This window comes from Charadrius vociferus, unplaced genomic scaffold (genome assembly GCF_000708025.1).
Source record: "Charadrius vociferus isolate BGI_N301 unplaced genomic scaffold, ASM70802v2 scaffold111, whole genome shotgun sequence".
Classification (NCBI taxonomy): Eukaryota; Metazoa; Chordata; class Aves; order Charadriiformes; family Charadriidae; genus Charadrius; species Charadrius vociferus.
In genome coordinates this window covers 1,376,694-1,403,016 of record NW_009647046.1, presented here as the reverse complement: position 1 = coordinate 1,403,016, position 26,323 = coordinate 1,376,694, and the positions used below count along the sequence as shown (strand labels likewise).

The following is a 26,323-nucleotide window of genomic DNA, read 5'->3' as shown; positions in this document are numbered from 1 at the left end:
TCTCAGATGAGAGCCTAGGCTGGAAGATACATAGTAGGAGCCGAACCAGGTTAACTGCAAGGGAGGAGAAGGCCTATAAAGCACGACTAGTTACCACAAGTCAGTGAAGTACGTGAAGCTACCAAAGCACTGGAATCTCAACAGCAATCCTGGCTCACGGGACAGAGATGGGACTTCTGGGGGTAGGGGGAAAGGTGTGTGGGAGAACGAGCGGGGAGAGGAGTTATTGTACGTTAGGCCCAGTGGATTGTAGAATGGAGATATGAATAGTATTATTTAACATGGAGCAGGCAGCAAAAGCATTGTCCCTTCAGGTTAATCGGTGTCCATGTGATACGAGACAGTTAAGTTCTGCTTCTTGAAGTAGAAATAATCCAGAGGCAGGATGCAGGTGGCCCAAGGGCCCTATTGCCAGAAGATCAGGCTGTATTGCAGCTCTAACAGTTCTTAGCAGAGTGGTATCAGAAATGGGATGTCACAGGAATAATGGTCAATGGTTGGACAGTCTGGGTATGAGGCAGGAATGTTCTGTTTGCTTCTTTCTCTGTGGTGCCATAGCTCTGGAGTTAGTCAACTCAAGACTTGGGCACTTTGGTGTAGTCTTCACTGTGTATATTCTTGCAGAGCGAAATGGACAGTATCATCCCCAGCAGCTGGAAGAAGTAATGAAGAATGGGAACAAAATCAGCAATCAGAGAGAGAATAAAGTAGGAGGAAAGGGTGCTACAGGGGAGCAGAATACAGCAGTCTCCTCTTAATGACACCACACAGGTGAAGGGTTTGTCCCCCATGCAAGGAAAATGCAATAAATCAGGATGACAAAAATATTTTACTCCAAAAAGAGGTGCCTTCATCTGGAATCTATGTTATAAGGCAACAAGTGGGATCTTACTAGTGGGATGTTGCTTGTCTCATTCTTCCTGGTTATACATGCAGTGAATTGCCAAGCATCAAACACAGCAGCAGAAATCACCAGTAGACAGGGCTTTGTTCAATTTTTAACCCAACCAACAAAAGCAGCAGTTCAAAGCTCCAGGCAGACAAAAACAAGAGCTAGAACTGCACTGCCATTAAACCAGGTGTCTATTACTTGAGAAAAAATAGCTTTGCCTTCAAAAGAGTCTGCATAGTAAGAGAGTATAGGTTCACGTCAGGGAGTGACTTACCTCTATAACAGCAACACCAGTGCAGACCCCAAGAATAATACCAAGATTGTCCTTCAACCACTTCTCTACACCATCCATGCATCCCTAAGGAGAAAACACGGTCACAAGGGAAAGAAGCACAAATCTAAGCATGTCAAGACTGAAAAATCCATAACCCATCTCCTTGTGCATGCAGAGATTATCCCAGTTACATGCTATACCAAGTTTCACAGTAGCTTTAGCAGAAGAGGGCAGGATCCCTGTCCCCACCTGCCCCAATTTCCACAGATACTTCAAGCAATACTGACGTGAAAAAAGTGCTCTAAATAATTCCCAGAGGAACAAAGACACAGCGACTTCAGTGGAAGCTTCATGGGGTCTAGACATACACACTCACCTGCTCATGAACGGGCCAGTCAGCGTACGTTGCAGTGCTGTTGACAGGGACATCCAGATTACAGAAACCGTTGTCTACCTCGAAGTTGTCGGAGCTATTGGAGCAGGAGCAGGGATACATAGTCATGCTTTTGTTGATAAGAATCTCATTATTTTCCCAGTCCTTTGCTCCAGTCCAGCCACAGCAGGCAACCTAATAAGCAGAAAGAGATCGTCATGGTCTTATACTTTGCACTGGTAACATACTGCACATGAAAACAAACAGGCAGTGGAGGTAGAGGAGCTCTCCAAGTAACAGAAACAGTCAGGCTATACACTTTGCATGAATTAGTAATATTAGAACATCCCCTTGGTTACCAGATGATAACCTATGCATAGGGCCATGCAGAAGACAAGGGCATTATTTCCTACCAAAGAATCACCCTGCTAGCAAGAAAAGAGTTAAAGGGCCACTTCTAGTTGACCTTGAGCTTAGTAGACTATAATATGCACAGGCTATCCATAAAGTCCTAGCACACCAGTCATACTATAATACGAATCCTTCACAAGCCTTACTGCCTGAGGCCTAGATACTCAGACTTCAGCAGGCCATGCAGATTGACATCAGTTCTACACAGTGTAATTTTTATTAGTTTTTGCAGACTCGATACTAGCAAACCTCATCTTATCTCTAGGTAACAATGCTAAACAGAAGTAAAAGCGCAAAACTGATGCTGCTCACGGGTCAGCTAGAGGAGGACAGTTGTCCTGTGTGAAACGTTTGAGATTTTTTTTTTTTTCAGTCCCTCCAGTTCATCGTCAGCAGATTGATTTGACGAGAGAGAAGCAAGGCAGGCAAAACATTAATGTGTTGACAAGACATCACATGTATTCAAAGACATCTCAAAAGGATTATTAGCTAGTCTTCCACTAGCAATGCCATTTCCATAGATGTAAATTTTAAGACTTTATTTTTCCTTGAGTAACACACATTTTTTGAGCAGACATGAGGCAGAAACTTTTCATTTTTTTGTTGCCAATTGCAAGGTACCACTGATCTTAGCTGTGGCCGTCGGGGGACACCAGCAGCCACCGCACGATGGCGTCGACATGCTGCCGAGCCCCAGCGAGTCATGACAAGTTTGCACCCGCCTGGCTGCAGTTGGGACTGGCTGGAAGACGGGATGAGAAAAATTTTCCATCCGAAGAAACATTTACATTCCTCTACAGCCACGTGATAAAACTGCAGTTGCTGGAGGGGAAAGCACATCGGCAAGTCCAGCAAAGACTAAGATCTTATCTTTACCAAGGATCCCAGTGTTTGCATGGTGGTACAGAGCAGAAAGGCTATCAAACTTGAGGTGGAAGTTTAGGGAAAATCCCCCTCTGCTCAGAAAGGAAAAATAATGTTTCAGTCTGATGTAATAGACATGAGAGCAGAGGTACAAACAGCTGAAGACCCACACCAGGACGAGCATTTGGTTTCCAAATAAACATTGAAGAACCAGCCTCCAGAAGGAACTACCTCTGCCTCACAACTTGTCTACAGAACACCCACCCCCTTTCAAATGCTAACTCTAGTGTATGAGAGTAATTAGACCCCTAACACCCAACTTCAAGCAGGATAGCCCCTCCACAGTAGACTCAGCCTTTTCTTGCGGCCACTAGCAAAGAGATGCAGCTACAGTGATAAAACAGAAATAAATCATTCTCCCTCCAAGGAGAAGAAATAATGCAGGTCAGTGTTTTGCAGACCGAAGAGGAAACAGAAGAAAAACGCTATTACTTGTACTTACTACACATCAGTCCCATGCTGGGCATGTATTTAACCACAACAGCCAGCCATCTCTCAAGCTTGTGGTTTGGCAGTAAACATGACTCCAGTGTGCCTGAACACTGACCTAGTTGCTCAAGCGCTGACCCTGATGCTAAAACAGAAACCATGGGCGGTTGGTTGGCTTCCAAGAACACTGACACTTGCAGAAAAGCCATCACAATAAGCAAGCAACATGCACCAAGTAGTAAGGCAAGCAGTGCTGCCGATTTGCCTAGCAATAATCTAGGGACTTTACTTGCGACAAAAATAGTATGCACTGTGGCTTTCACACAAGCTAGTATTCTGGAGGCCCCGCAAACAAAAAGTAGTTGTTTTGGGGTGCCATTTGAGAGGCCAGATACATTAGGCTATGCAGCCAGTACTAGCTAGTCCTCACAGCCAGCATGCAGGAATGGTTCAGGGTCTTAACTAGCAATCACAAGCAAGACAGTTTTCTAGTATGCAGACACCAAACCTCACAGGTAACTTTGTAGATCAGCCAGATGAATGTGCTTCAGTATTGCCGCTTGCAATGCCTGTTTGCCTGTCCTCAGCCTAGTTTTAACTGACAAATAGCATCATGTGCCTCCTGCTGCCCCCCATGACACACCTGTGTTTGCACATAGTCCCACGCATCTTGTAAGTTCCTCTCATCATCATTCGAAGGGTCATAATTTTCAATGAGACTTCCAACTATGCGGGACAACTCTTCTTTCAGCTGGCAAGGAAAAAAAAAAAAAAGCAGGAGAGTTAGATTAGTCAATTCCTTGTAGTCTTTTCTTTGGGGCTTAGGGCATGTAACACCCCTCCCTATCACCTGTTAGTGCTGCTGTGGATCGACCTCCCCCCAGTGGAAAAAAAAAACCAAACACAGTCTCATCTTCGTTATGTGTGTGAAAACATTTTGCTTTGTTCTAGCTCCAGTGAATGAGGTTAGAGCAAAGACAAAAACTACAGCTAGATATTACAAGCATTGTAAAAAAAAGTGGAATGGGTAGTAGCTTCTGGTTAGCCCTTTTCCAAAGGATCTGAAGGAAACAGTAATAGGTGCTCAGGCTATTACGCTCCCCCAATACAGGTATTTTTATGTTGCAGCAAAGAGACAGACAGAACCAGTATTAAAATCACTGCATTTAATTGGCATATAAAGCAATGCTTAAAAGGAAAAAGCAACCAAGTAGTGACAAATCCCCCAGACTGACCTTCAAATATGTTACTCTGCAGTCTTGTCTATGCTTTTGAAAAGAGGCAATGAATATGATCAACAGGATGAAATGCAGAATGGGTTTGCCAAGATAAAATCCCACTATGATGACCAGGGTGGCATTTCTTGCTCAGAAAACTTTCTTCCAGGCAGAAGTAAACACTACAAATCAACCCTAGCTTTCAACATTGCATGGCCTGCTGCTATGTAAGAGGGAAGTTATTCTAGAGAAAATGAGTTAATTCTAGGTCCTCATTTCTTCCACCAATCAGTTTCTTCTCAAGCTTATTAAGCAGACAGGAGACTGCTACTCAGCTTCCTCAGAAGTTGAGGCTTGGAATAAATTCCTTTGCTTATTGAGTACAACATTATGCTTGTTACACTGTTGATGGGAAGCACAATTGACGCAGACAGAAGTTCGGACATCAGACCAAGCAATCATGCATCCCCTTAAGACCAAAATAGAAAGGCAAATAAATTTAACTCACAAGAAAGCAAAGGTGTGAACTCCCGGGCAAATAAGTGTTATAATGTATGGAGGACAACTGGAGATCTAACACAGAAAAACGGGATGCTTGATGGCCACAAAACAACTAACCAACCCACTCTATAGGCTCCAGTGGTCCAAAGTCAGAGAACAGAAACAGCCTTAGTATGCATCAGGAAAAGCCTTCCTGAGGCAGGAAAACAGTAAAACAATTGTACAAAGCACAAATGATCTCTTTTCAGAAGTGTTATGTGCAGCTTTTGTCACTCAAAAAAAGCTAACTGCAAAATGTAACAAGTACAGATAAGGTGATGTATACAGCCTCAGTCTTGAGGGGAAGGCAAGACAGCAGCTTTGCTATGCAATGCAACAGCCAAAGCACCGGTACTTTCCAGCAAGTCCTTGCCCAGGTAGAAAAGGGCTTCAAACATGATGAGCAATAAGGAAACAGAACTGGGTAGGGTTATCTTGGTAAGACACCGGCTGAACAACTGCTGCCTGCCCCAGGTGAGATAGAGTGAAAGATAAACGAGAGCTGAAGGAGAACATTACCTTAAGTACTCATAGGTAACGTATTGCTAATCTTGTACTGCAAGTGAGACTCTGGTCCAGAATCTCAGTCACTGCAGTTCATCTCCACTGCTCAGGGAAGGTATGAGTCACTCTGCTCCTGTATACAGCTGGGTTTTTCTGACATACAGCTGGTGGAAACTTCCCTTTTTCACAAGGCGTTGATCTGCCTCTCCCCAGACTCCTAAAACTGCTCCTTCTATATTAAGACAGGAAGTACTACAACTATCTAAACTCCCCATTAACAGTCTTATCACAAAGTTCAGGTGTATCAAATCACCCCTTCACCCCTATTCCTTATCCAGAGGTATTTACATTTTTCAGTTTGACGACATGTGCAAGCTACCACCCGGCAGATTCCTTCACCTTTTTCTTCCCACCTCCTTCTGAAGCTCTTCATGAAGCTTGTACATGAGGACAGCTGTTACTGCTGACAGACCCAGGTCCCAACAGATTGGAGAGAATTGTCATTAGACTGCTTGAGGGATAGGATAGTTACATCAGCCTGAGCACCAGGATGCTCCTATCCCATGTATTACCTTTTTGTCTGTGGTGCGACAGCGTATTTCAAATCAGTGGAAATGGTTTTTCCCTTCTGTTCTACTGTTAAGCATTGCAAATGACCATGGCAAACCCATGGACACCTACCAAGAGGAAGCAGTGCTTACTGATAGATACAAGCTTCTCTACATCAGCAACTCTTCTTCCTAGGAAAACTGCAGCTCAGTTCACTGGGATCAGCTATGTCAGGCCAGACAGATGGGAGCTGCATGATCTTTCTCCTCATCATGTCTGGCTCTTCCCCTTTTAATTACTTTGCTTCCCCTTTTCCTTCCCTTCAAATCAAGGCAACCTGACCTGGTTCTCACTAATGAGATTGTCCTCGGCTGATGACATAAGCCTTATCAGTTACTGAACCTCTGAGTTCCCACCCTCGCCCCTCCCACACATTGCTGCTCCACATGCAGAGGGAGGCAAGGAGAGCTGGGTTTGTTGTCCTACCCTGGGCCCATCTACCCCCTTACCTATTAGACCAGATGGAGCCTAGCGTCACTTCTGCAAGAATCCCAGGTAGTACCTCTGTTCTCCATCCCAGGACCCCACTACAAGCAGAGACAGGGCCTGAACTAGATGTCCCAAATCACAGCTGCATAGGGAAGCTGTATCTCTGCTCTTCCTCTACTCTTACACAAGAACGGGTAAGAGGTCTTACAAACAGCTCTGGTTTCAAAAACCAAAACATTTCGGTTAAAGAAAAACTCAGGCGTTCTTAGGTGTTTCAGACAGTAATTGGAGAAAGGGGGAATATGACGCAAACAATAGCACAGCTCTGGAAAGCACACACAGAGGCAGCTTGTTCACAGGTTTAACCGGCAGAGCAGCCCAAAGGGGAAACACAGGCACCTGCAGCTGACCACCCTTCCGCACTCAGCAGAGGAAAACTGAGAGCACAACAAGCTAAAAAGGCATATTGAACACTTAGGCAGGCTTTCAACATCCTCGCCATCTTCACCCATTTAAGGTCTGCCAGAACTCAGTGCTGTGTGGAGCACGGCTGCTCCAAGGGAATGGCTATCCTTGCTTTCTGGGCTCCTGCTGCTTCCCAGCTCTAGCCAGCTGGGCCCGTGTCAGAAGGGACAAGCCTGCCACCCCACAGCGGGGGCATTCAAAGCCTACGCACCAACACCACAGACCACTGCCATAAAGCACAGCAGGGCTGTCAGTCTCCCCTTCACACAGGCTTACAGGTGGTGGGCAGCTGGGGAAAGCTGAATACCAGAGGCAGGAGCACGGGTCTTTGATTGCAGTCCCCATCACAGAATGAATCATGCAGGCTTCTTCCACTGTTGGACACCTTTGGTCATCTATCCTGTCCCTCTGTCCAAGACTCAAGCTAGATCCTTCCCCCAGCACTTATTAGCATCTAGCCTGCACACAAAAAATAGGTTCAGAAAAACAGAAGGGGGTTCTCACCCCCCAAATCACTTCAAATTCTGAAACTGATGCACAGTCCATAGCCCCAGGCAAGTTGCTGCACGAAATCACACAGGCCTGTTTGCTGCAAACAATAGCTAGCAAGTAGGGCAATTCCCAAAAGACCACTGCTCTCCTTTGCTCAAGGCATTTACAGCCAAGCTGCAGAGAACTGTGTGAAGTAGGCCAAGAGAGACCTTGCCCAGGCTTTCCCACGTTCAGGGGCTTGTGATCCGCGAGATGCAGGTGAGTAGCAACATTCAGCTCACATAGAATAACGCCATTTGCAATATTTGTGACATTACTATTTTGTAGTCCCTAAAAAACACCCCACCACACAGTTCCAGTTGCCACCAGATGTAGGGAACTGGATGTTGTATCAACATCCTCCCAGTGCTACTGGGCAATTCCAGTCTGAAGGGGCATTCCTCTAGTAGTGCCCACAGGGGAGGCAAAGCAACAGCCTTCCTGTCACAGACAGCCTTTTACAGTAACACTAACTCTATTTCGGCATACTTTCATATGTCAGGGTTGGGGAAGGATTTTGACACTGAAAAGGAAAAGATATTCAACCAAAACAAAAAAAAAAAAAAAAAATAAAACAAAAAAAAAAAAAAAAAATAAAACAAAAAAAAAAAAAAAAAATAAAACAAAAAAAAAAAAAAAAAATAAAACAAAAAAAAAAAAAAAAAATAAAACAAAAAAAAAAAAAAAAAATAAAACAAAAAAAAAAAAAAAAAATAAAACAAAAAAAAAAAAAAAAACCAACATCAAGTGAATTTGGTTCAGTAGCCACTAATCACAAAAAGGGCAGGTAGAGAGAAGTACAACAATAATCTGATCTACTCTCCTGCAGTGCAGAAATAAATACTTCAGTTACAAGAAGTAGAGGAGTGAGTATCACCTTGCTACATTCTGGATCCAAGATCCTTTCCTTCACTCTTGTTATTCCTTGTTTTATATGTAACCGAGTTCCTGAAGTCAGAAAGAAATAAACACAAAGAACACAATAGACATCTAGGGACTGGATCTTGAGTAGTTTTCAGTTTGCTTCACTGTGCTCCAAGCTGCCCTGGGATAACATACATCAAGTGAAGCAGAGCGACACACATAGGACCACTGAAGCGCAGCCACAAACCAGTGTATTTCAGCCAAGACCTTCCTGAAACAGTTTTTCTTAGTGCTTTAGGCAGGTGCTTCAGAGGGTCCCTGAAATAGAAGGGCTCTAGAAGAGATTTTCCCTAAGTTTTGTTCACTGAGGACTGAACAGCAGCATCTGTTCAAAGCCCAGCTTCCCCTACCATTCTGCTGGATCCATCCAAGTGATGATCTCAGCCACACCAGCTCCAAGAATAACCCTCAGCACTTTTATTCTCTCCCTAGTCTGACTGAGTTTCAAATGAAGAGCTACAGTTCAAAAGTTGGAGTTTTCTAGAGCAGAGTGACAGCTGGAAGAGAAATACCAACGGAGGTACGGAATGTCATGGTTCGAAAAGCCACATTTCCCCATCTTAGGGGAATGCCCATCCCCACACCTCCTCCTCTGCATTAGTCAGAGCTGTTATGATGACAATCAGCAGCTTGTTTAAAACTGTAACTTTACACAGCAGCTAGCCAACGTTTCAGTTTCTCCTTCAGCTCCAGCCAGCCCAGAGAGCAAGCTACATTCACACATTTGGCAAGGAACCCAGCTAACAGCTGCTCAGTCACCATAGCCACTTGTACAAAGCTCGTATCAGCTACGCTGGGGGCAGACACTGTCCCCGTGCCCTCAAACTTCACCGCCAAGCCCCATCCATAACTTCCTCAACCACCCGCTTTCTGCAACCACCTAGCAGGAGGGGTGGCTTCAGAGAAGCAAGCACAGCTGTGCAGTGGTATAGATACACAATCATGTGGCAAAGGACAGGGTTACCCACAGCTGGTACCAGAAACCTGCATACCAGGACAGAAGCCAGCAGGGACCCTGCAGTTATAACTTGTTCCCACTGCCTAAATGTGGCTCCCAGTTTAGCCATCAAACAGCTGGAGGCCTGACCAGGCACTGCCCCGGCCAGGGAACCCATAGCCAGGACGGGCTGTTGCAATGCACATAAGTAGCTCAAAAGTTATTCCCAAGCCTATTGGAGCTCTAGAAGCATACACTGTGAAACTGTATTCCTGACAAAAGATATCCACTTCAAAGTGTTAAATCACTTGGCTTTAAGCTCAAACTGTAGTACAGGAACTGTCAGATACTCGGGTTTGCTCATGGGGAAAGAGGACAGCTCTTCCAAGGAGAGTTTTACATACAGATGCAGAAAGGCTGAAAGGACGGAACAAGATGACACAATGAGGGAGGCCAGTCAGAAAAGCAATCACTCAGGCTGGTAACGCCTCAAGGCACCAGTGACGGCAACACGGTGCTATTACATACCCAAATAGTAGTCTGCAGCAGGATCAAGAGGAGGTGTGGTCAAAAGCTTTACAGGAATTTCTTTTTAATGTTCCCACTACCCAAAAATAAAGCCTCCACACCAAGCAGAGCTTTATAATCCTTGAGAAAGTCACTGCTGAGGCTGGCAGATAGAGAAGCAGCAAACTGTACAGCAAAGCTACTGAGCTGGGGTAGAGGAGAGGACAATGCAGTTATGCCTGCTAAAGGTATAGCCCAGTTTGGAAGAAAGAATTTGCAGGTGTCTCCTGTTTCCCCAAACCAAGACCAAGGAAAACATGCATAGTAAGAAACACTTACTGTTTCTTTCTGGAAGTAGATGACCAGTCCAGCAGCAACCTGAGTTATGAGGATTACCATCAGGCAGGTGAAGTACTAGAAACAAAAGAGAACAGATGACCACTATCAGCCTTTAGAAAGGTCTGTAACATAATAGCACAAATTTTAGTAAGATTTCACATAGAGGAGAAGTTACAACATTGAACCAACACCTTTGCCTGCAGACAAGCTCTGCTGTGAGCAGCAGTCTCCCCAGTAAAAGGCTTAAGTACAAGCATCTACATCAAACCAGTGCACTTCAGCACTTCTCCCATCAGGCCAACAGGCAGGCTTCAGGAGGGAGAAGGTTTACAAGCTTCCTCCACATGTGTCATTCCAGCTGGACTCCCTCTTCCACCTCCAGCTCCATTTCCAGTCCATTCTGACCTCAATCAGTTGGACTCTGCATACCCCAAGCCTCCACAGCAAGAAAAGTCAATTTTGCAAATTAATTTTTTTATTATTATTATTAAAGTCAATTACCTTTTAAAAAAAAAATGCTATTTAATTTGTTTGAGGATCTAAATTCAAGATTCATCAGCAAACTGCTTTTAAGGAAAGTCTGAAATCTGAGGTTACTTTTAAATGGCAGTAGCTACTACCATTACATTAGGAGATGTTCCTAATGCCAGGACACACAATGTGGCCATACTTGCTTTCCTGTACTTATGTGCTCCGAATAAGCAGGAATCAAGTAGCAGGCTGAGGTGTATGAAGGTAGTGTCATCTCATCCATCACAGCCAGAAAATTTCCTATAGATGAACCGTTTGAAGTGAGGTCCTGACATACGTGACGATCCTAGTTGAGTCTCTCTCAACTCTTTCATTTTGCACAGAAGCTGAACTCTGCAGCACAGCATAAAACTGTCACTTTTCCTCTTCTCTCACTGCTCTCGATACTTGTCCTTGTACCACTGAGAGCACTATGTCAACTGGTAAGTCAGGGTGGGGGGGATGAGGTACAGGGTCACCTGGGACATCTCTCCTCAGTTGGCAGTCCTCAACCCACTGTTTGCAGGAAGTGTCAGTGACATCCTCTCTCATTTCACAGAGTTATTACCTCATCATCAGTAACGTCTAAGGAACCACTGCTGCAGCCTGTTGACTGCTGGAGAATTGTGAACAAATTAAGAACTGGATCTAAGCTGACGTAGCAGAAGTGCCATCCCCAGGAGACCTAAGCCCCAGCTACCATCCAACAGATATTTTGCAGGAGAGGTATTAAAGGGCGGATCTAAAACATAGCATGAATTCTCTCACCAGACCCAAGAGACATCGGATTTCATTGACTGCTCCAAGACAGCCCAGGAACCCCATCAGCATGGTTAGAGCCCCAACACCAATGAGGATGTATGCACCAGTCTTCAGGGAGGGAGATGACATCTCTGTAGGGGCCAGGAGAGGGAACAAAATTAGCTACCGACAAAAACAACATCTGCCATCACCATTTAGAAAACCACCTCCATATCTACTTATAAGTCTGTTGGCTTCTACAAAGGCACTGCATAGAGACATGTTGAACATGAGGACAGAAGGCTGCTTCTGGGTGTCTTCTCATGAAGGAAGACTTTCAAAGCCAACCTGCAGGTCTCCATTATCTCAGAGCCTAGAAGACTCAAGGTCACTCCATACAAATGAACCTTGTGTGGAGAAAGTTAACTGCTTATTGGATTTTTAATTCCCTCATGAATACACTCTGAGTGAGAGTAAGATAAAGTATGTTATACTCCACAACTTCTCCCTGTTTGCTTCAATTCCCTTCACTATCTTCAGGGGAGCTTTTTTCCAAGTCACAGAGTGGTAGGGGTTGGAAGAGACCTTCAGAGATCATCTAGTCCAATCCCCATGCCAAAGCAGGTTCACCTAGAGCAGGTTGGACAGGAATGCATCCAAGCGGGTTTTGAATATCCCCAGAGAAGGAGCCTCCACAACCTCTCTGGGCAGCCTGTTCCAGTGCTGTCACCCTCCAAGGAAAGAGGTTTTTCCTCATGTTGAGATGGGATTTCCTGTGTTCCAGTTTGTGCCCGTTGCCTCTTGCCGTGTCACTGGGCACCACTGAAAAGAGTCTTGCCCCATCCTCTTGACATCTGCCCTTTAGATATTTATAAGCATCGATGAGATCCCCTCTCAGTCTTCTCTTCTCCAGGCTAAACAGACCCAGGTCTCTCAGCCTTTCCTCATAAGAGAGGTGCTCCCATCCCTTGATCATCTTTTCGGCCCTCCACTGGACTCTCTCCCATAGTTCCTTGTCTTTCTTGAACTGGGGAGCCCAGAACTGGATACAGTACTCCAGATGTGGCCTCACCAGGGCAGAGTAGAGGGGGAGGATAGCCTTTTTGGTTTGGCTTTTCACTTTAATGCACTACTCCTTATTCCAGCCATTCTGTTTTTACTTATCCATTTGCAGTCAACAGTGGGATACATAAACTCATCGCACAAAAATGATGCAAGAGCTACAGACAGTGTTGAGCAGAGGTGATATGACCAGTCACTTGACAAGTCAGTGTTGAATCGCTTGTGGCCAGGCACTGCAGGCTGTTGCAGCACCTGAAAACAAATTATCAAGCCCAAATTAGCTACCTTTACGTATCCTCCTAGCTATTCCCTGCTACTGTGTCTGGAATGACTGTGTTCTTGAATGCTCAACAGTTTTTCATGCTAGTGCTGTCAGTCCTCTCCCTTCAACATTTAGTACTCCAAGCAACAAGCTCTTACATTTGGGTTGGTCACGGGACTATTTCTTGCAGAACAGGATTAGAGGGAGCAGCATGAAAGTTGAAGAGATGCCATCTAGAAATAGTAACCAGAAACCTCATTTATCATTAAGAGACATTCTTAAACCTGCGAGCTGCACAGTGTAGGAGAATTCTCGATATCCAGTGATTAATGAAAATAATGTTCCTAGAGCTGAGCATTTAATTTCCTAGGCAGAAGTGCCAGGAGACAAACTTCCTCTGAGATCCCCCTGAAACAGGTTAAGAGACAGTAACCCAAACCCAACTAATACTCTCCCCACTAACTCATATCTCCCCCCACTTCTGACACCTGGTACAAGTCTCCAGCTTCCAAAATTTTACCTACAACATGCCGAACAGAGGAAAAAGATCAGTTATCAAAAAATGAACCAGAGCTGTTTGCCCCACAGGTCACTTCAAACACTTCAGCCTTGATTCAGTTCCAGGCCAGACACTCCCTGGCTGGACATATGCCACAGAAACCAGGATGCTGCTCCTCCTTCCTCACCAGTCCAGGGACTCCTGCTGTGCAGGTTAGGTACTGATACTGCAAAGCTTTTACTGAAGTAGCAGCCTTACAGGAGTGGCCTTCACAAGACTACACCATTCCCTTCCCCAAAATCTGCTCAGCCATCACAAGTGTTCAAGGGCCCGGGGTGCAGCACCACAGTGCTAGAAAGCAGTCGCTTAGTCAACTCATTAGAAGAAATAAAAAAGTATTTCCAACTCAAAAGCCCTTCAGAGAAGCGACAGCGGCGGGGGGGAGAGAAGCCATGCTTGCACTTCTCATCTGCAATAGGTCTTGTCTTGCAAGAGAAGGCTCTGCTGGCAAGAGGACTGCTGCTCTGTCTGCTGTCACTCCGTGTTTTCCCCAGCGCTGGGCTGGGGGCCAAGCAAGCACAACAGGCTCCTTTGGCAGCGGCTGGAGTGCCCCGCTGTGCCGGGCTCCCTCCCCGGTGCCTGGGTTACTAAAGTAGAGGCAAGGCAGGAGAAAGGAAGCGAGGGGGCAGGGAGAAAGAGCTGATGCTGGAAATCTCCAGGAAGGAAGCTAAATCCTTAATCGCTCTGTTAGCAGAGATTCTGGGTAAAATGGGAAGCAGCAGAGCGAAGCTCAGGGACTTCGTACCTCCAAAAGTGGCAGTAACACCCATCAGCCTGGGGGGACAGCTGCTGGGCCCCCTAGTACCAAACACACCTCAGACCACGAGGGGTAATGGCAAATAGCCAGGCCTCGATAAGCTCCTTTTTGGCTGCCCGTATTAAAATCATGTTTCTGCTTATGCCCCCACTTTATTAACTGACACCCTTTGTTGTGCTTTCTGCCCTTCCAGTACTGCAGTCGCAAGCCAGATGCCACAGCACAACCAGAGCAAGCAGCGGTACCTGTGTGTATGGCATTACCGGGGGTATTATCTCCACCCAGCACCTTCCAAAGCCAGGCCAGTTTTTCAGCAGGACTTGGGAGGATCAATGCAGTTGGGAACGGGGCTATGAATGCCATTACTGTTCATTCCCTGGGGCTGCAAGGAGTGTGCAGCATTGCCAGAGTCAGCAGTGCTGGAGATGGTGGCAATGGGCAAATAGACCTGCCAAGCAGAAAAGTTGTTTGAAGCCCCCTCTAGGAGAAAACACAAAGGAAGCGGAGCTTGTGAAAGATGGAACTGAGCTACTCATTTGGTGAGAGTCCACTTACAGCCCTGCAAAGCCCAGGCTCTGCTAAACCAGCTCAGTTTTTTGGTTGTTGCAGAAAGCAGACCCTCTGTTAAGAGTCAAGTCGATGCTCTTGGCTAACTTAAAGGAGAAGGAAACTAGCCCCTCACATGTGCAGTGACACAAAACACCTCTGATGGCCAGGCTGAGTCTCATGAAGTGTATATAATCAAGTATGTTTTAAAAGTCAGAGCACTAAAGACTCCACTAACCCACACCTTCTGTTCCCCCCTCAGATCTATATCCTCTGCTGCTTAGGAACAAACATACTGGCTACTTTCAATGTACACGAAGCATCAATAAAACGAAGCATTTTCTTTCTTTGGCATTTAAAACAGTCAAATTGAAATAGATCATTACAGAAAGCAGTGGGAGTATAGGGGACTTGCATAGCAAAACTACATTAAGGCATTGGAGGCCTTTGGACACAATGGTAATAGGGAAGCTCTTGTGGAAACACAAAGCATGCAGTGAAAATAGGGTGAAACACTAGTCCCTATATTTAAGAAGAAATATTTGGATTGTTGGCAATGGTCTCACTCAGTCTGACCCTGGTGTTGCAATCCACAAGACTAGGAAGAATGCTATGTCTCCAGGGTTGCTCCCTTTCACCCTGTTCCTGATAGACTCCCATCTTGCTGTACACCATTTTACTGCTCAGGTCACAGACTGTGCACAAAAGCATCGCCATCCCTAGACTACACCATGGTCAAGCACAGCCCCGGACTAGAGTCAATTTAGAAGGAGAAAGAAGATGAAGAAACATGATCTTACGTAGAACTGCAATGAAACTGGTTTTGTCAGCCAGAATCCATATTCCAAATCCCAGGATCACAGCACCCAGGATCTGAAAGAGTAAACACAAAAAGGCTTATTAGTTTAGACAAATAAGAGGAGGCAGTCACCATTCTCCATGCTTCTAGAGTAAAAACAACCATTCTTTTGCTGTTCCCACCCATCTCCCCCATGCTACTCCTCCCAAAGTAAACAGGATTAGCATGACTCCAGGAAGAGCACCTCAGCCAACTGCACAGGAGCCCCAGGTTCTGCTTGGCAGTCCTTCACACGGTGTTTCAGTAGTGCAAGACATTGTATAGGAGGACCACTCAAAACAGTCTGAGGAAGAGACACGCTGCTGCTAGAACCTTGTCAGAAGCAAAACGTAAGTGCACTGCTTCCGCGAAGAACTGTGGAAGGACAAACACATCTAGCACATGATTTTAAAGATTTTTTTGAATAGAGAAATCCCTGACCCTATGGGACCAGGCTGGGAGCCAGCTGCCAAAGGATTAGATATCTGGCAGCTGGAACCTTCCCAGAAAGGAAATCTTCAGCTTGTCAGGCTCCGTTATAATGTTATGGCTTCAACCCTTAAATGAAAAAAACAGCAGCATTCCCTTTGCATGCAGGTTCCCTTGAGTGAAGTGCTTTGCCCCTTCTAAAGCCAAGCTTAGGCGTTTTGACTTGGCTACTACTCTACACCAGAACACCCCAGTCCCTCAAGCCAACACATCTTACCACCAGAGAAGTCAAGCGTTAGGAAACACCAGCCACGGTCTCTGCCTTGCTGACCACAGTGTCTTATCTAAGGCAAGGACTAGTAGAGCAATATATCCCTGTGAGGACTCAGCTGAATCCAGACACTGGATTGAGAAGGCAACAGACATAGTTTTCCCATCTCATTTTGAAGGAGGCGGGGAGGAAAGGGAAAGGAAAAAAAAACAAAAAACAAACAACCAAAACACACGGCATGCTCTGGTTTAGCTTCCAGGTGTCACCATGTTTTATACTACACCATGAGGTGTTTGCATGTAGATGATCCCAGCTCCCAAATTAGGATGACAGCACCATTATATCCATAATAAAGTAACTATGCTTAGAGCCTGTAAGTCTGCAGGTTTGATAAGAAGATGAAACTTGTACCATTCAGTCAACTAGAAGTGGCAAAGGCTGGAAACCACTTGTTGTGCAAAGATCTAAAACAGACTTTGAAGAAACAAGGGAAGGACAAGGAATGCAAGTGAGATGCTTCCAGAGGACATGAACTGCAAGCAGCAGTTCTTACACCAGCAGGATTTCAAGATAGCATGAAGTAAAATACGAAATAAACCAACAGGGGCGAAGAGAGATTGCAATTCTGTGCTTCATTAGAGAATGTTCTGGTATTGGGTGACAAGGGAAATGTCAAACCACCACCTGAAGCAAGCTGGCAGAGAGCGTTGTATGGACAGGCATTGGCTCCACATTTTGAAAGTTTACACTATGCTTCAGCTCCTCAGACAAAGAAGCTTTTCTGAGCAAAGATAAAGCAACAGTCTGAAATAAGCTGCTTGCAAGCTCTCCTGGCTTGGCAGAGGGCACAACATGTAGTTAGCTCTGGGGATAGGATTAGAAAGTCACCAAGCAAGTTCCCATCTATGAAGATGGAAGAAGACTGCCTCAGCTGCAGAAAGCGTGTAGCTGCTGTACCCCAGAAAAGAAAAGGAAAAAAAAAAAAAAAAGATAAAAAGACAAGATGGCAGTAACAAAAATTCTGCCTTGCCGTATGTCCCAACATGCTGCACCACAGCACTCCATCTGCTGATCAAACTAGAAAGGCCCCTTGAACATGCAACAGCTGTGGCGCCTAAAAAAATCCTCTCAAACTTGGTATTGCCAAGAACTGCTGAATTTACAGTTTGAGGCAGTCTCACATTTAAACTATAGTCTTAATAAAATATTTGTCTTAACAAAGATGCAAACCCGGCTGTATGTGACATCTTTCTTGGCTCACTGACCCCGAAATGTCACCTAAGTCTTGCCGTTGCTGACAAAACACAGAATGGCTGCTGAGCCGAGTTCCTGGGAAGTTATTTGTTATGAGGTGCTCAGACTATCCAAGGTCTGTTTTCACTCTGATCTTTGCTCTAGTCCACAACTTGTGTGTTTGCCAGGAGCTGCTGTGAAAAACACTAAAAGGGGAAGGCAGGGAGAAAATAAGCCATAGGGAGAAGAGACTGTCTTATTATCAACAGTATATTTACCTCCTAGCAGGATAGTATCTCTGCTCAGCATCTTCGGGAGTTTGCATATCATAGCAAGGCTGCTTCTGCCACTGGCTTGGCAGACCCTCCAGAGAAGAAATCGCGTCTGGCTTCCATAGAGTTTTATTCTTCTGCTCCACTGCTTTAAACTCCTGAAGTGGGGGGCAGATGTCTCCCCTCCACCCTGGGAGTCAAGATTTCACCCCGATTTCAGCAAGATCTCCTTCTGCACCCAAGCCAGAAGGATGAAGCTCGCTCAAGGCACAGCCAGCAGTTTCCCACAGCAGAGCCCAGTCAAGCAGGGCATGGAAGAACTACACTGTGATGCTGCTCACTCACTCACCTTTCTGGAAAGAGCAGCTGGGGTTCCCCAGCTTCCTCCCCAGCACTGCCTTCCTTCACACTTAAGAGTGCAGGAGGTAACATTGAGCCCAACACAGGGGCCAACAGACAGGCTCTTAAACTCCAGGCTTTGTTTTAGGTAGTAGCCTTCTGCTCCATTTACAGAGGGGTTAGAAGTAGGACAGACAGTTATATATTCTAAACAAATAGTTTCCAGAGACTGTTGAACTTGTCTCACAGAACTGTTTTCCCTTTAAGGAGAAGCATATGCTGTGGCCCATGTCTGCAACCCCAGAAGGTAGATTTGTGTTAAGTTTTGAGCAGAGAAACTAAGCTTATACTCCAAGCTTATGTTTTTGCTATCTTTTGTAGCAAGTAGGCAAGCAGTCCAAATAACCTTCCTCCCTTTAATCAAAGCAGGTCAAACCCTTCCCTGAAGTAAGGCTCCAAGACTGCAAAACATCTCCAAGTCCCTGAACTACTTCAGCTATAGCAAGGGACCTTCTAAAAGACCTCGAGCTGTAGAGAAGTGCTATTTCAATGACTAACTTCTAAAAGAGTCACTAACATGCCTCTAAAGGCTTAATTCATCAGCTCCAAGCAAGGCTGGAAAACACACTCCAGACAGCAAGGGCTGGGCTGCACAGGGTGCAATCACAGAGGCTGAGCTCAAGATCCAGAGCAGACACAGAACTCCATCACCAGCGTTAACATTCACATTTGTGCAAGAACACTCCTCAACAAAACTCAGCAGCTCTGGGATACCAGCATGAGATATGCAAAACCTGTCCACACCAGGAGCTCACAGCAACTCAAGAGAAGCAGTTTTTCTGCTAGATTAATATTGATCTGCCACATTGTATAAGCTCAAGAATACCTCCCGCATTCAACCTTGAACAACTGAACACAAAAAGCTTCTCATGTCAACTACTTCCTATGACAGTGAGAGAGCAATGGATACCACCTTCCTCAACATCTGGTACGTGTGAAAATCCTGCCATGGGTCAAGACAGAAGCATGCTCAAAATCTTCACCCTAGAGAAGTATCAAACTCCCCACCAGAACACAGCAGCTGCTGAGGAGAAGACAGTGCCCATGCTGTACGGCCGGCTTAGCAAAGAGCTTACTAAAGCAGTTTCTCCCTTGACCTCCTCACATCCCATCTTAAAACTCTTCATCTCCATGCCCAGCTTAGTGCATCAGCTCAGCTTTCCCCATGAGGGAGAGGGGCTAGCTGCTACATCAGAGGAGTTGGTTTAGAGCAGGGTGTGCACAGGACAGAGACCAGCTGCTTCCCATCACTTGCAACCCAGACAGGAGTGCTCAAGCCTCCCCAGGACCCACAGAGGGATTCAGCGCCTGCCATCCTCCCAGTCTTGCAAAATACAGGAAGATGCTTTTCAGTGCGGATGGGGGTCAGCCCAACAAAGGAGTTCGACTCTGCCTCCTGACAGAGCCACTATCCCTGCAGGCTGCCTGCAACCATGCCTGGCTCAGCAGAGGGGAGAGGAGAGCACTGTGGAATAGAGATGCCACAATGACCATTGGTAGCATCCAGCAAAAACCAGCGGCAGTGTTGTAATGCATGGTAGTATTTCAGGCTGTCATCTTTCCCCTCTCCTCCCAGACTAGGCTGGCTTTCTGGCTGGAATAAAGGAAGACTAGACAGTGCCCAAGTACTGGGCTTCAGCAAGACTCAAACACTGCCTTAACAAATGCAGCTCTGCTTCCCAGGGTAGACCGGTTAAGTTATATGCTGCTTAAAAAGTCCACCTCCTCAAGAGAGGAGATAGCCTGGATGTTAATATATCTTCAGAGGAATCCTGCGCTAGTAGGAGGACAGGCCTGGACTCAGCTGGATTTTTTTCCTACCCTTAAAGTGGACCAAATCATACTCTGAGAGATCTAGTGGCACTTGAAAAACCTTTCCTCTCCCCTCCATCCCAAGGGTCTTCCCCATGGATGCTTTGAGCACCTCTGACTTTCAGCCCTTAGACCAGAGCTAACTACTCTTAGGATGGAAGCAGAATGCAGAAAGAGCCAGCAGAGCAAGCCAAGGGAAACCAGATCCAGATGTGCCTCAAGTTCAAGCCCACATGTCAGCAGCACAGTGCAGCGATGCAGGAAGCAAGAGTGAAGCTGTGTGGAGGGACAGAGACCAGAAAACAGTGCTCACCTTATCATGCTCCATTTCCCTCCCTGCCCTCCCAGCCTGGCCCTTCCTTCCCCTTACATGCTGCACAAAGGGTAACAATATCAGACAGGCTATTTTCTTGCTAATACATGGAAAGCTGAAACCGTATGCTTCCCCACTACACCATCCCACTGCAGGTGGGCACCACCAACAGTACCATCACTGTCTACGTGACACACAATATTTAAGCTTCACAAAAGGATGCATGCAAGAAGGTGCGTGGTGCTCCCAGACCCACTCTGATCCAGAAGGAGCTCATCTTTTGCTAAGCCTCACACTTGAAAATTACTGCATCCAGTGGGCTGCCTCATTTCCCCAGGCAAGCCTGCCCCAGTCTCCCCCACCTCCCAACTCCATTTCAAATAGGGGACTTGGACTAATTCATCTTGTTAAAAAATCAAAACCAGCCGTTGGGACTCAAACAAAATTAGAGTTGTTCTTTGAAGCTTGCCTGGCCTATTTAGGAGGGCACTGCCATTATGTGGCAGGTTTTGCGGCTTTGCGGCTCAGGGGCGGCTCAGCTGCTGCTCCAGATGTGGCAGAGAAAGTAGTTACAACTACTCTCCTTCCAGAAAGGACCCAAAACTCCTGTTTTCCCCTCCCACTGCAGGAAGGAAGCTGTGCGCATTGGAGACAGCGGGTGAGTACTGGGAGCAGAGCTGCTCGACACAACTGGGAGCTGCACAGCACTTCTGACGTCCCTCAGCTTCAGGGATTCCCTCCCTCCTTCCAAAACTCTGGCCATTTTGTTTAATGAACACACTGGGCGAACATCCAGAAAAAACACCTTTTGAGCTAATTTCAGTCCAGGTCTTCCTTTCTACTCTGCAGATGCCCATGATACTTACAAGGAACAGGAGATTGAAGAGGAAGAGGAAGTACTTGGTGACTTTTAAGCAGCCAGACCCCATCTTCTTTCACTTACGGGACCTAAGGGGAAAGCAGACAGACAACCAGTTATGCTAGCGACAGGTCCTCCAGGCAGTTTCAGAGCAACACCCTTACCCTGTACAGAGCTCTGGATCATCTGGTGGGTCTCAGAGCGGATGCACAGAAAGCATGTGCTCCATAGACCACCCGAGTTGCTTTTTCAGGGCAGCAAAAGAAGACACCACTGTCACTACAAATACAAACAGCCACTGCTGCCAAGATCTCCTGGAGAGTGACAGAGGGCTATTAGCAGTTACCAAAGGTATTTAATCACAAATACACTGCTAATTCCATCACTATTTATATGGACTTTGCATTAATAGCATCAACCAAAACACCAACTCTAGCTACCACTCCCAGCGGAGAAAAGGGATGCATTTATCTGAAGGAGCACACAAGGCCAGATCCCTCCCTCGGAAAACCTCATCTCCTCGTGACCCCTAAGCAGCTGAAGGAACACTGAAGAGCAAGGCCAAGGGGTCAACTTAAAAGGCAGCATTAAATCAAGCTTCCTGTGTGCGACTCGGCACCTGATGCTTTGAGAGCGCATGAGGACCAGCAAGTCTCCTCCACAGTTACATACCAATTCTGCTGCCAGATCAAGACAAGCAAGATTTCAACAAGTCCCAGTTTCCAAAGCCAACCTCATAAGTTCAAGGCAGTGTGAGAGCACTGGTAAGACAAGACGCTGGTTTTAGTTTGTTGGTACCAGCCATACAAACTACACACATCCACGGGATGGCTAGCAAGCAATACAGAGAGGGCAAGAGACAAACTCCAGGGCAGGTCTTCATCACAGAGAGAAGGTACTTCACTGTATCTGAGGTTAACTCTGCTCAATTACCATGGCTGAAACCTACGTAAACTCACTCCTAAGAAGAGATGACAAGGTTGCTCTTAACACTGCAAATTAGGCAGCTTATCAACAATGGATCCTCATCAGGCCTTTGCGCTACAGAACCCAGGGAGTAAATAGATCCGTATTACTGCAAGCTACTTCAGTTCCCACTTGTCTGACAGCAAAGAGCTCAGAAGTTAGAAAAAAGTCCCACAGATCATCTCTGCTATTAGAGTAAGCCTCCTCCAAGGGAAACAGCACAGCTGAGTAACACATGAGGACGGGTGGGGGAACATCTCGGGTCAGCTTTCCTGCTTCTCCTTCCTCCCCCATGCTCAGTTATGTTTCCTGCATAGGCAACAGAGGACTTCTAAGTTCCTTAAAATTCGCTTTAGCAAGCTCCTTGCTCAAAACAGATCGTGCCACTTGAAGAAGCAACAGCCAGAGGAAGAGCAATACTAGGCTGGGGTCACCAGTCTGGTCTGGGAAGAGCCAGCCCCAACAGACATCAAGGTCAGCAGGGTTCCCTGCTGGCAGCCTGGGTGTACCGAGGGTCACTGGAGCCCAGTACCGTCTTTTGTTTCAATCAAAGGCTTTTGCCTAATCCTATTAAATATTTAGGTTAACTCTGGAGCTAAATTGGGAGGTAGCTGTGGCTCTAACTTCAAGGAATGCCATAGCCAGAGGTTGTGTTAAGCCCATCACTGCACAGCACAAAGCAAGATGTTACTGAGATGGAAAAGCAGCACAGAAATACTATCTCAACCAGCAACTATCTCTACAGGTTGGTCTTAAAAATCCCATCTATACAGCCGTCATTGCACCTAAGGAGCTCTTACTGCACAGCTAGGTTAGCATCATCTCAGTCACTTTTTATTCAGTTAACTGCTCAGGTCAGAGTCCATAAAGCCAGCAGCACCCAAAAGTAGGTCTTTCAACTTAGCCAGGGAAAGATCCTGCAATAGTTTCTAGTCCATACTTACATTGACTATCAAACACACAGCATTCCCATTTCCAATCCTCCCAGCTGCAGCCGTTGGCTATGAGCTGGTTCTGTTCCAGCACAGGTACTTTTCATAGGTTGGTAGCGGTGTGAGTGAAGGCCCTCTGTTAGCAGATTTTTACCTTTGGTTAATGATGGCAAGTTTATTCAGCAAGCCTTGCTCATGTTAAAGCAACTCTCCTACCACAAATGCCAACTTGCTGTCATAGAACAGCTGTAACCCAAAGACTACCGTGCCCTGTAACAGTATCTCAGAAAAGGGATGAGTATTTGAGCAGGGACAGCACAAATCTCACTTCCTCCAAACTGTGTGCTCCGCTCCTTCCCTCTGCAGGAGATGCATTCTCTCGGGCCGTTAATCCTGGCAGGCACCAATACTTAAGACTCCACTTGGACAGAATAACTAAGACATAAATTTTCCCATCCAGCTGGCTTGCTTACTGGCTTCACCATGAACACATGTCCTCTTAATAGCACCACAAACTGGAGCCTGGCAGTCTAACCAGAACATTGAGGCAGCCAGGTCCCTAGGCGATGGTGAATGTCCATTGGGGGGGGGGGATACAAATGTTTTTCTACTCTTCAACCCAGCCAAAAACTAAGCTAGATTATAGCCTCCTGCACAAGGCATTGGACTTCTTAAGACATTTGGTCCCAGGTGCAATCCTCCTTATTTTCAAGCTGGAGGGACAGCTCCCAGTACTTGCTGATTTGCTTCCTAACACTAAGTAGCCACATGCTGTCTATTTCCAGTGCTGACCACACTACCTTGATTAGTTAGGAAAACAGAGATTTGCAGAGCCAGTAGGATCTTTACAATATTTATCTAAGATAATTAAATAGTCAAACAAGTTGAGAAGAGCTAGTGCAAAAGATGACATGCCTGAGGTGACAAGAGTAAAAGATTGCTTTCAGGGGTCTTCTACTCCTAGGTATTTATTAAAGGCATACCATCTTCCACGCTTACTAAAAAAAACCCAAAACCCAACTGTGCATTTCAGCATTATGCACTGTTCTCCTCTTGCCACAGGGAGATATACCTCTTTCGTAGCTCCTAGCCATAAAGTAATTCAAAGTACAGTTTTCAAGCCAAAAGAGAACCAGTTTTTTAGGGTTTTGCTTTAAGCTTTTAAGATACTTCAGGGCTTCGCATACTGAAACTTTACAGATTTTCCAATTCTTAAGAATCTTCATCTTCATCCTTAAGAAATTAAACTTACTTTTGTTCCCTACATTAATGAAACTCCTCAAAAGCCTACCTTCTGAAATGGCACACACCAGTCACAAAACTAGCAACACTGCCACACAGTAGAAGCAGCAGCTCAACAAAATCTCAGATGAGCTTGCAGTTATCATAATTGGGCATATCCACGGGCCACTCGACGCTGAAGGGCTGCCTTAAGCACTGAGTCTTGCCAGCCAGCGCTGCCTGTGGACTGTCAGACCTGACCATTAGTCTTTTGAGGTTGGTCAGCTTTTGAGCCTTAACATTCTGCAGCAGCGCATGCAAAGGTTTAATACATAAAGTTTGCAACTTTTAAATGCCACTGATTGTTTGCAATTGTTTGTTTCCTCCTTTTCCTCTCCACCCTAACTGCTTCGACCATTTGGATTTTCCTCCCCGAGCAGCCACACCCAGTCTGTTCAACAATCCTGCCCATATGCCTCCAAATTTTCCCTGTCATTCTCCAGATTGATGCCAGCTCTGCGGAGGATTTCATAAGAGACTGTACTGTCAACTTGCAGAGTGGGGTTTCTCCCAGCATCTCATTTCCCACCCTGTAAAGATAAGCAGGATTATTTATGCAGATCTGTCAGTTCACTGCTTTGAGGCACTACTGCCATAAAAACTTGGTTGCCAACACAGCCTGGTCAGCTTCTGTGTAGTTGATCACGTATCTGTCTTAGCATCAGCCCCAGGACCTGAAGGGAGAACTAACTCCAGGAATCATAGAATGGTTTAGGTTGGAAGGGACCTTAAAGATTATCTAGCTCCAACACCCCTGACATGGGCAGGGACACCTCCCACTAGACCAGGTTGCTCAAAGCCCCATCCAGCCTGGCCTTGAACACTTCCAAGGATGGGGCATCTGCAACTTCCCTGGGCAATTGTGGAGGAAGGTAACAATTGACCCAGGACCCTGGGGTTCCCTGTGGGGGAGGAGCGGGACAGCTCCACACAAGCTAAACCGGCATCACGGGATGGCTTCCTGCCCTCTCCGGCTCTCTGGCCTGTTGTTCTCCCAGCAACAGCAATGACAGCAAGACCAGTATGTGGAGCACAAAATCCAGGACACGTGTGCCTGAGGAGAGGCAGACAGAGGCCTGCTTTGTTAACGACAGCAGAGGAGTCCCATCACGGCTCGGAGATTAACTTATTTTTGTCACAGGAACCTGCGATGCTCCCAGCCCCCCTTCTGCCAAAGGTGACCGCAGCGAAGGACGGGCAATACGGGGAGAGCCCAACACCTCGGCCTCTCGGCCCCACCATCACCTGGTGAGGTAGGAAGGGGAGCACTCATGCAGAGATGTTATAACCACATCAGTCAGGGGGCAGAGAGGCCAAGTTAATTTTTAATTGCAATTTTGCTCTCTTGAATTAGGTCCTGGACTGCCTCCACCTAGCAAGCGCTGAATGTTTGGTGCTTGCTGAAGTTTATGATATTTGGCTGGGGCTGGTGCCGTACGTGCCTGTGCCATGCAGCTCTGCCAGCGAGAGCTCAGCCTTCCTCTGCAGCACCACCCGTGCTCCTGCAGTGCAGGTTTCTTCCCCGTGAGCTCTGGCAGCTGAAGCACCTCAGTTGCCAAGTTACTGTACAGCACAAATAAGGGGCTCATTTACAAGCTTGGTGAAAGAGGAGGAGACAAGCAGGAACAACCCCAACACACACCAGAGCAGATCAGTTGTGGAAATGACCGTCTCGGTACATTTACAGGCAAGTGCAAAGTTCCCACAAACCCTTGAGGAGAGCACACGTGCTCCCAAGAGCAACAAGCTCTGAAGGTCAGCCCCAATGCTCCAAGTCAAATAGAAGAGGGTTCACATTTGAATGCATCTACACGGACTGGAAGATGCTGTCCCCTCTCCCCCAGACCCTGTTTCTTAAGGAAAAGAAATGTTCAATTACAAAGAAGCTGCAGGTTTTTTTCCTATGTACTTTGGCCAGTTGCTCCGCACTACCACCCCTCAGGCTCTAACCCCAGGGAGTGTAAAACAAAGGCAGA

At 46.2% G+C, this 26,323-nt stretch overlaps 1 protein-coding gene across 1 annotated transcript; it reads right to left on the bottom strand.

Moving 5' to 3' along the window:
* CD82 (CD82 molecule) lies at nt 1–21,238 on the bottom strand. The gene is made up of 8 exons (XM_009895625.1): nt 21,176–21,238; nt 15,543–15,615; nt 11,584–11,708; nt 10,306–10,380; nt 3,947–4,054; nt 1,543–1,734; nt 1,167–1,250; nt 1–653 (listed from the first exon to the last, which is right to left on the bottom strand). The coding sequence occupies exons 1-8, from the start codon at nt 21,236–21,238 to the stop codon at nt 576–578; spliced, it is 798 nt and encodes a 265-aa protein (XP_009893927.1). The 3' UTR covers nt 1–575.
* Nucleotides 21,239–26,323: the final 5,085 nt, after the last annotated feature.